Below are 10,828 nucleotides of genomic sequence, written 5' to 3' on the forward strand. Positions count from 1 at the left end.
ATTTTATACTGGTGATTACTCGCCGCAATTCGCTTAGTGATCTCTTGATGCAAAGAATAAATATGATGTGCAAATGTTTCGGCAGACTCAGAGACTCTAGAATGAGATGACATAGGTAACAGATCTAGAGGTTTGCGTGCTTTAAAATCATGAACAACTTCAAATGGGTTCATGCCAATAGACCTATTAATGGAGTTATTATATACAAATTGGGCTATAGGAAGAATGACATCCCAATTTTTGTTATGATTACCCATGAGACAGCGCAAAAGATTTCTAAGACTACAATTAACAACCTCGGTTTGACCATCGGTTTGAGGATGATAGACAGTAAAAATTTTTAATTTTGTGCCAATCATGTGCCATAAGGTTTTCCAAAAATAGCTCATAAAGCGAACATCCCGATCGGAAATAATAGTTTTTGAAAGACCATATAACTTAACGATATGGGCAAAGTATAATTTGGCCACTTGTGACGCATCAGAGGTCTTAGCACAAGGAATAAAATGGGCCATCTTAGAGAAGCGATCCACAACCACGAGGATTGAATCATGTTTTCTAAATGTGCGAGGCAAGCCCAGGACAAAATCCATACTAACGTCCTGCCATGGGTGATCAGGCACAGGTAATGGAGTGTAAAGTCCAGTGTTTTGTTTTCTGTGCTTTACTAACTGACAAGTCCTACATTGACCAACTAATTTTGCGACATCATGTTTGAGACTTGGCCAGTAGAATTGGTGCTCCACTTCCTCAATGGTCTTATCACGTCCAAAATGACCCGATAGGCCACCGGCATGGATCTCCCAAACAAGAAAGTCAGGCACGGACGTACGGGGAACACAAAGCTTGTTAGCCTTAAATAGGTAACAGTCTTGGAGGGAATAACTGTCCAAAGCTAAGTTCGGATCAGTCAGCAAAGTGAGAACGATTTCGCCAAAGTTCGGACAAGTTGTATAATCTTCCTTCATTTTGTCAAACCCAGTGACTTTGATGCTAATAGCAGACAGAAGGTTAACCCTTCAGCTAAGCGCATCAATCGCCTTATTTTCAACCCCAGCTCTATGTTTGAGTACAAAAGTATACTCCTGTAAGAACTCGATCCAATGAGCATGTCTCGAATTTAGTCTCGATTCAAAAGCAGTGATCGATGACATAATAGTACTAAACCCTCGAATGAAGCGGCATAAAAAGTAGCAAGGCCATGAAAGCTACGCACATCATGAATATTTCGTGGTTCCAGCCAATCAACAATTGCCTTGACCTTCTTAGGGTCAGCGCGGACTCCTTCTGAAGTAACCACAAATCCTAAGAAGATGACTTGATCGACAAGAAAAGAATTCTTCTTCCTATTGCCATAGAGTTGAGCAGCACGAAGCGCTAGACAGACTTGAGGCAAATGGTCCAAATGAAGCTCTTTTGAATGACTATAAATCAAAATGTTATCAAAATACACCACAAGAAATTTGCCCATGAATGGGCGAAGCACTTGTGTCATAACACGCAGAAAAGTGCTTGGGGCATTCGATAAACCAAAAGGCATTACCAACCATTCATACAACCCGTCTTTCATCTTAAAAGCAGTTTTCCATTCATTGCTTGGGCGAATTCGGATTTGGTGATAACCACTTTTAAGATCGATCTTAGAGAAAATTGAAGCTCCTGCCATCATATCAAGCATGTCATCAAGTCGTGGAATGGAAAAACGATATTTGACTATTATTCTATTGATGACTTGACTATCGACACACATACGCCAGGACCCATCCTTCTTTGGCGTGAGCAAGGCAGGCATAACACAAAGACTTAGGCTCTCGCGGATGAAACCCTTCATAAGAAGTTCATTTACCTGATGTTGCAGTTCACCATGTTCTTTGGGGCTCATTCGATAGTGTGGCAAGTTTGAGAGGGACGCTCCAAAGACAAAGTCAATTGCATGTTGGATATCACGTAAAGGAGGCAATTGGTCCGACAGATCATCCGGAAACACATCTTGAAACTCATTTAGTATAGAAGCAAATTCGTCGGATGATGGAGTGAGGGTAGTGCTCCCAACTTCATGAGCCACCAAGGTAAACACAATAGAGCCTTGATTTGCTTCCTTTTCAAATTCTTTAGAATTTATTATGTGCAAACCCTTTTTACTTGGAACATTTTTCTTGTTATCTTTATTAATTATTTTAGGGCGCATAGGATTTATCTTAATCTTTTTGCCTTCAAAATTGAAAGAGCACGAGTTAGAACGCCCAAAAATAGTTACATCATGATCAAATAACCAAGGGCGGCCTAAAATGATATGCCCTACATCCATCGGCACTATGTCACACCACACATCTTTCTTATAAGAAAGGAAAGTGATAGGAACGAGGCATCTCTCATTTATAACAATGGAAGAATCATTTACCCAAGACACCTTATAAGGATTCGGATGAGGTGTAGACTTTAACGCCAGGCGAGATATAACATTAAAAGAGACGGCGTTAATACAACTCCCACTGTCGATGATGACTTTGTAATCTTTAGTCCCACATTTAATGTAAGTGTGGAATATTGCATTCCTTCGCCAATCATCGATCTCCCGGGGTTGCGCCAAAGCGCAACGAACAACACCAACAATATGGTCTCCATAATCACGATCTTTATCACTATCTTGGACATCATTAGGGTCAGGTTCATAAACTTGTTCATCGAGCTCATTTTCCCTGATAATGTCATCCTGTTCCCCAAGATAAAGGGCCTTTCGAGGACAGTTTGAGGCTACATGACCAACTTGTCTGCATTTGTAACATCGACGGGGGTCATGAACAGGTGTAGTTTCATGGAGGGAAGGGAGGGGCCCCTTCCCTCTGTCAGGTTGGGCAGGTGCGGCAGTTTGGGTAGTTCTGGTAGGTACTGATGGTGGTGGAGCTTTTACGCCAGCAGGTGCGTAAATGGAAGGGGTGCGCCCAATTAGTCACCTAGGCAATTGTTGCCTATTAACTATCTTGTAGTTCAACGCAAGAGTGTAAGCTTGGTCCAAGGAGGTAACCTCTCGGAAAACTAACTCTCTTCGAATGTCGTCGTTAAGGCCATGCCTAAAATGACTCAGTGTTATCCTCTCATCCTCCACAACATTACACCTCAGCATATATTCCTCAAATTGGGAGACATAATCACTCACAGGCCTATTTCCTTGTTTAAAATTATTCCATTGATCCAAAAGGTCACCAAGATAAGAATGTGGCAAATATTTTTCTTTTAATTTTTCTTTCATTTCATGCCAATGAATTATGGGAGGTTGGTTTCGTCGCACTGATAGTTGTTCTATACTTTGCCAAAACAGTTTGGCTCGGCCGACTAGTTTAATTTGGGCAAATCTAACGCGTCGTTTTTCTGGTAGATCATACCACTCAAAGAAGTGGTCCATCTCATGGAGCCAGTTAGTAAATACAGCAGGATCTAAGCGACCGTCAAAAGTTGAGGCATCCACCTTAATATTTTTTATAATTTGATTGTCATGGTTTTGAGATTCTCTAAAGGCGATATTGCCTCTAAACTCCCTGTTATTTTGAAAATCAAATGTATCTTCACGATAATTTTGCCTATAAGGTTCTTTCTCATGACCTCTCTCATGGTGAGGGTAGTATGGAGCCTATTGATGGGTATCGACATTAGGAGCGGCATGCGTGGCACCCGTGTTGGACGCACCGACGTCACTCCTAGCCTCATGTTGGTCACGACCCATTTCAATAGCCTCAAGACTAGCATAATAATGGTTTCAATGGACTCTTGTAACAATCGACGAAAATCTTCCATGGTATTGGGTTCCATAACAGACTGGGATGAAGGGTGAGAGACTCTCCTACCACTACGAAGGTTCATATAAAGTGTCTCTACCACTAAAAAAAATAAATACAATAAATGAATGATGATATGCAAGCTAAGAGATCACAGCGAACAATAAGGGAGTAATAACCAGAATAACCTACAGCCACTTATGAAGTTTTCAGTAAGAGCCAGTTAGACTCAGTAGAAAAATTGCAAACTAGTGGTACAAGCTCCCGAGATCGAGACGGGGACTGCAGATATGTCAAGACTTTCCCTCTAACCTAGCTAGTTCTACCGTTAATATTAATTGTTTTTTTTGTAACAAACAAAAAAAAGTAGGTAGGCAATATCAGGCTCAAGCGCTTGTTGAAATAAAACAAATGAATTAAGCAATGTAAATAGATAGGCAATAGCAAGCAATAACAGGCTCAATATGGCTATGATCCACACTAACAGAAAGACAATTGCTATTTTAAGACTAACAAATAACAGTAAAGAAAGGACGGATGTTACCGAATGTTGCACGTCCACTGTAGATGGTGGTCGTGATAACGATGGCCGGAATTCGACAACAGCGACGGTGGCAACGGCTGCTGTGGTAGGGACAGCGGCCGTAGCTGCAGTGGCAGGGAGCTGCAAGAATGGTAGTGACGACTGCGACGAAGCAGCGGCAGGCCCGCGCAGGGGCTGCAGTGACGGCAGTAGTAGAGCGACGGCGGTAGTAGTAGAGCGGCGGCGGCGGTGAAGATGGGCTGTGGTAGGGGCGATGGAAGTGGCAACAGTGGTCGTAGCAGCAAAGATGGCTACGGATGGGCGGCTGTGGTTGGAAACTGTGGTAGCGGGTGGCTGCGGTAGCGGCAGCCGCGGCAAGGGCTACAGGGGCAGCTGTGGTGAAGATGGTGGCACGACAGAGCAAGGGCCGTGGAAATTGACGGTGGTGTCGTCTGTGGAGGTCGACGACAGCGTCGGCGAATAGAGAAAGAAGGGATGATGGATGTGAGTGGTGGCTGGGGCTAAAGAGGAGGAAGATGACGATGGGTTTGGAATGGGTTGTGGGTAAACAGGTTGATTTTTGGGTAGGTTTCTACCAATTCACTAAAAAAGATGGGCTAGGTTAGGCTGGTGGGCTTAGTTGGTTAGTGGTCTTTGGGTTTTGGAATGAGTAGAGGTTTAGGCTAGTGGGTTAATGAGTTTAGGTTTTGGGTTGGTTGGGATTAAGTTATAGGTATTTATCCTAAAAATGAGAGAACTAATTTTCAAAAATTATGGAAACTAATCCTAAAATTTTGGAAACTAATCCTCAAAATTATGGAAATTAATTTCAAAATTATAGAAACTAATTTCCTAAAATTAAGGAAAGGTAAATAAGAAAAGGAAGAAAAAATATCTTCTAAAATTAATTTCATAATTTTCGAAATTCAAAATTAAAGATAAAGATGAAATAAATAAACTGAATTTCGGATTTTTTTTTTCTCTGTTAGAGCTCTTTTTTGTTTTTAATCTAAAATGGGAAAAGAAAATATATTGAATAAAGCTTACTTGTGATTATCTCCTTGTGATGGTAATGGTTTATTGTTTTCCTCCTTGAGGGTGATTTTTTCGCATAACTCAGATCCGGATCCTAATGTTATCGGGCGACGGATCTCGTAGCGATCTAGTGTTCGTGGAGCAATTGATCTGACAAAGAAAAGATGAGGCGCTGCGTAAAATCCAGGCGGTAGAGCGTCCATAAACTAGGAAATGATCCGCTCTGATATCAAAGCTGATGTAAAACAACGTCTTGATTGTAGAGTTGAGAAGAAAAAGTAGGGAGAAATAATCAAACCCGAGGAATCCACCAATCGGGGTGTCGGAATCCACCGACATTGGAATCCACCAACAAACACTCAATAGCAAAAGCTCTCAAAATATTTATTAACCCATAAAAGATGATTACAAGTCTTTATATAGGCTAAATAAAGTAAAAGATAAAAGACAAAAATAGCCCTAGAAGGTGACTAAAAAATAAAAGATAAAAAATAACCCTAGAAGGTAACTAGTCACAACCCTCGTTAAGCCAAAGGGCCACGGGTACAGCTCTTCTTTTGTGCTTACGAGAATAAACGTGATAAGAAGTGGTGTCCCCACCACCGGAACCGGTTCCTTCTCCTTCAAGCTCGTCCTCTTCTGGTGCCTTTTCCTCGACGAACTCCGGTACGTTCGCCTCGTCTTCGACAGCCTTGCCTATCCTAACTCCTCTTGCCTTGATTCCTTCTCCGCCGTTGACCTCTTCAACCTCGTGATTCGCAGGCGGAAGGCCTCGCCCTGACGAGTTCATCTATCCCCACGTGCTCAGAGCTTGCTCGGATAATTTCGACGTTAATTTGGTCAAATTGGTTCACGCCCATGTCGCAAATCTGGTTTTGATGCGTAAGGTGTGGTGCAGACGTCGCTTCTTGATGTTTACGTGGGGTACTTAGATATCGCGGTTGCACGCGAGCTGTTTGATGGATTGTCTGAAGGAAAATATGGTTTCTTGAACTGCTCTGATTTCCGAAGTTTGGAAGGTGGGGAATGGGTTTGCGCTGTTTGAGGAAATGCGCGAGAGGTAATGTGCCTTCGTGGACTGCTGCTCAGCCAATTTTTTACCATTTTATCTAACATAATTCATAACGAGCAAAATGTAAGTAACCCTTTTTAATATTTTTGAAGTCCAACCAACCCTCAGTTCCAAAGGAATGTGGCAAATCATAAGGGTACGGACTTATATTCTAATTATTTGTCTCTCATCTCCTCACCTATGATCTAGATTTATGAAGGGCATCACTTTCTTCTGGCGAGGTGTATGAACTGACCTGTTTGCTTGATACCAGCTGCCATGGAGGTTCTCAAAATGATCGGCTTCTGCGAAGATGCTATATCAGATGAAGTTAAGCAAGCAGAGAAATATACATGGTATTGAAGAGGAATGATCCTGCCTTGCTTTGCTTGCATAGTCTTCCCTTGGACTCATTGTGGCTTAAACCTTAAAGGGGATAAATATAGGGGATAAAATGTGGCCATTTATTTTGACATATCTAACATTTCTATTCTAAGTTTTAGATAAATCAGCAGAAAGTAAAGAGAGATTGTGGAACTCATAGACTGGACTGTTGTTACTACTTTCATGTCCTCACTTAATGGAAACAATGACTCATCACCATACTATGCTTTTGGATTCAGTTTTGGTCCTGTTCCTGTGACTGCTTGTAGTTGATTCCCAGAACACTCTAATCTCCGGATATTGTAATCAATTTTCTTGCTCTTTGCGTAGAAGTTTTGATACAAATATTCTGACTTGTCGTATTTATAATACTTTGTTTGAAGGTTTGAGATCATCTTACTTTTCTTTTCATTTTCCATTTTTCTTTTTAAATCTTTTCTGATTGAGGAGTTCATGTAAGTTGTTTAGTGGAACTACGAGAATATAGCAGGAGATGCACTCCATACCAATATCTTCCTACAGCTCTATATAATTTTGTTCTTGGTTAAACATTCTTTGTTTAGTACTCTCTTAGTTGATCAGACCAAAAAAAGAGAGAAAAAAACTCTTTGCAATCCAAATAATATATTTTCTATTGCAATCCAAATAATATAGCAGAGACATATTAGAAAAATAAAATGAAAGAGAAAAAAAAGAAGAGAAAAGGAGACAGAGAATCCCACTCAAAAACTCACAATTGATTCACGCGCAGAGAGTCCAATCACACCACAACCCAGAACCACAATCATCCTCCCAATCCCCCTCGTCTCTATACACTCAGCTTTAAAACCCCCAAAAGAGAGAGAATCCCAAGAAACCAACACAATATATAAATAAATAAACCACAGAAAAGAAGAGAGAGAGAAATAAATAAATAAAAGCACACGCGTTACCTACACCTGAGTCGTGATGGGCTCCACCTTGGCCGGCACAGACGAGGGCCTGAACGGGGCGGGCACCGCCCCGTGATGGTTGGTCGTCTCGTCGCCGTCGTCGTGGTACGCGTAGGCGGACCCGCCGTGCGTCGTAAGGTCCATGCCGGCCATCTCGTCCTCCGCCGAGATCCTGAGCAGCTTTAGCTTGCGTAGGAGGAGGAAGAGCGGGCCCATGGTGACGCTCACCCACCCCACGATCACCAGCACCTGCACCACGTGCGCCGCCAGGAGGCGCCCGCCTCCGCCCATGAAGAGCCCGTACGGCCTGCCGGGCCTCCCCGGGTACACCTCGTTCACGTACTTCTCGCGTGCGAACAGCGCCGTGAAGATGATCCCCCACGTGCCGCAACCCCCGTGGAGCTGCGCGGCCTCTAAGGGGTCGTCGTACTTGACCAACGCGGCGAGCTTGTTGAGCCCGATGAGGACCCACGCGGAGACGAACCCACAGATGATTGCGGCCCATGGGTCGACGACGGAGCATCCCGAGGTGATGGCGGCGAAGCCGCCGAGGAGCCCGTTGCAGACATCGATCAAGTTCCAGTGCCCGGTCTGGAGCCGCTTCCCGAACAGGGTGGTGAGCCCGGCGACGCTGCCGGCGAGGGTGGTGGTGACGGCTGTCCGCCCGACAGCGGACCACTGGCCGTGGATGGAGCCTGAGGGGCCGTACGACTTGAAGATGGTGAGGAAGGAGCCGGGGTTGAACCCGAACCATCCGAACCAGAGGAGGAAGGTCCCGAGCACGACGAGGGTGCCGCTGTGGCCGCGGAGGATGAGGGCTCGGCCATTCCGGTCGAACCGCCCGATGCGGGGGCCCTCGATGAGCGCCCCCCAGAACCCGGCGATCCCACCAACTAGATGGACAACCCCGGAACCTGCGAAGTCGATGACGCCGGAGCGGAAGAGGAGGTCCTGGTCGAGGTTCTTGGCTGGGGAGGCCCAGCCGTCGGCCGCCCAGAACCAGTGGGAAACGACGGGGTAGACGAAGCCGGTGAGGAAGGCGGAGTAGATAAGGTAGGCGACGAACTGGGTGCGCTCGGCGATGGAGCCGGAGGTGATACCGGCGGCTGCAATGGCGAAGGCCCACTGGTAGAGGAAGAAGGGGTAGTCGAAGCCGGTCTGGGGGAGCTTCTTGAGGCCGAAGAACTGTTTGCCGATGAAGGGGTTGGAGGGGGCGCCGAAGGCGAAGGCGAAGCCGAAGAGGTAATAGAAGAGCGCCCCGGCGGCCGCGTCGAGGACGTTCGTCAGCATGATGTTCATGGTGTTCTTGGCGCGCACCGAGCCGGCGCAGAGCATCGCGAAGCCGAGCTGCATCGCGAAGACGAGGTAGGCGGAGAAGAGGAGGTACGTTGAGTCGATGGCGTACCCCGCATCGACGAACTGGAGGGAGACCGATTCGAACTGTCCGCAGATGTACGACGCTGCGCCGGTGGCATTAGCCGCCACCGCGCCGAACAGCGGAGCCAGGTCGGACGAGCACGTCGACATCTTCTCCTTTGCGCTTTCCAATAACAATACTAGTTGAAGTATTGGGGGCGGGAGATTGGTGGGAATGGCGTTCGTCTTTTATAGCAGATCGCGGTAGAGGAAAACGACAGAAATGGTCATTTTATTTACTTATTTATTTATTTATATATATATTTTCTGAAGTGGATCCAGATGTATACCCGTTCACTTTCGGCCTTGCGGGCTCTGAGAAAGTCCGAAATAGGGCATTTTGTATATACACCCTTTTAAAATATTTTATTCCCATATATACCCCTACAATTAATTTGATTTGAGTTAGAAAATAAATTTTATGAGTATAAAAATGGTGGTTATTTTTGGAGAGCTCTATTTTCTATAGAAAGTGTACTGAGGTTAGATTAATTTCTAGGTTGTTAGTATACAAAGGCCTAACTAAATGCTAACAACTAATTAAAAGAGGCCTTTTGATGATACATGATATCCTAAGTTTCAAGGAGTAAAATGATAAATTAATTAGTACCCGAGTTTGCTATAGATAGCCTATTAGTTTCTTGTAATATTTGAGATATAATGAGTCTAATTGTGTTATACAATATTAATTTTAGTAGAAATAATAATTGTATGCTCCACCATGATTAGAAATACCAATATAATACTTAGGTTTTATAGATTCTTCGCCTATCAGTTTGATGCATTTTCTTGCATCAAGGAGAAAGAAAGAGATTAAAAAAATATTAACAAATGAGGGAGCGTAGTACACCAAAACTAAGACCTAAAGTTTGTCATTTGGTTGGCACGATCATCTTTAATTAAACATTTTTTGTCCTCTTCTTTTGTTTAAACACCTACAGCTGAGATAGAATTAAAATATTTTGGCTTTTGCTTTCAGTTAGTGGATGCATCAACTTTAGAATCAGGATTCTAAGTCATTCATTGGAAGCAAATAGTTTGGTGCTTTTAATTAATGCACAACTTCATATCTTGGGTCATTGTCGTGAATAATACCTTAGATCAGCATCTTGACTTGTTAAATGGATGACCACGTTGATGTTTTCCCAAGAGATTAGACGGCGTTAGAGCAGCTGTGCTTTAATGAATTTATAATCCTATTTATAAATTAAAAATTATACAATAATTTCAAGCTATTAGTTTCTTTTTCTTTTTTTTTTAAACTAGGGTTTCCAATGTCGCTTGAATTTTCCCGTCCTGTCTTCTACCGAGTGTCACCGCTGATGTTGTTCCTTTCTCTCCGTCATTCTCTAAGCTCCTCTCTCCGTATATCTCTCCTTATTCTCTTATTTTTCTTTATGAAAGTTGCTAACCCTTGTTATCCAGCATGGTGGGGACAGACGGGCCCTCTCCTCCCTCGTTTTGTCCTCCCCAGCCCATAGCTAATGGTGTTGATTAAGCAGAAGTGAGAGCTATGCTCGGTCCCTTGTCCAATCCCAGTCGGCTCCCACCATGGGGGCTTTGATCATTACTTGGGTTCCAGCTAGTTTGGGTGGTTCAAGGAACTCAGGGCTTTTTGTATGTTGCTTCTTCCCTTCTGGTTGGACTTCGGCATGGGAGGCTTTTCCTGCTCCTCTCTTCGGGTTCCAACATGGGGAGATTTTTATGGCATCGT

The 10,828-nt window shown here is 43.9% G+C and overlaps 1 protein-coding gene and 1 long non-coding RNA gene across 2 annotated transcripts; one reads left to right on the top strand and one right to left on the bottom strand.

Annotated features, from left to right (window-relative positions):
* The first annotated feature begins 5,859 nt into the window (after positions 1-5,859).
* LOC140767412 (uncharacterized) lies at positions 5,860-7,144 on the top strand. Its single transcript, XR_012105569.1, has 4 exons — positions 5,860-5,997; positions 6,094-6,391; positions 6,496-6,539; positions 6,657-7,144. It is a non-coding gene; the product is annotated as an uncharacterized lncRNA (long non-coding RNA).
* A 386-nt stretch (positions 7,145-7,530) lies between these two features.
* Positions 7,531-9,238, bottom strand: LOC140767510 (ammonium transporter 1 member 2-like). The gene has a single exon (XM_073107443.1). It carries the CDS (start codon positions 9,223-9,225, stop codon positions 7,699-7,701), a length of 1,527 nt encoding a protein of 508 aa, XP_072963544.1. The 5' UTR covers positions 9,226-9,238; the 3' UTR covers positions 7,531-7,698.
* Between the last annotated feature and the right edge of the window lie 1,590 nt (positions 9,239-10,828).

Source organism: Typha angustifolia, chromosome 9 (genome assembly GCF_048772165.1).
Source record: "Typha angustifolia cultivar Huaian chromosome 9, ASM4877216v1, whole genome shotgun sequence".
Classification (NCBI taxonomy): Eukaryota; Viridiplantae; Streptophyta; class Magnoliopsida; order Poales; family Typhaceae; genus Typha; species Typha angustifolia.

Coding starts and splice junctions, on each gene's coding strand:
- LOC140767510 (XM_073107443.1), bottom strand. CDS start 9,225: ATGTCGACGTGCTCGTCCGACCTGGCTCCGCTGTTCGGCGCGGTGGCG.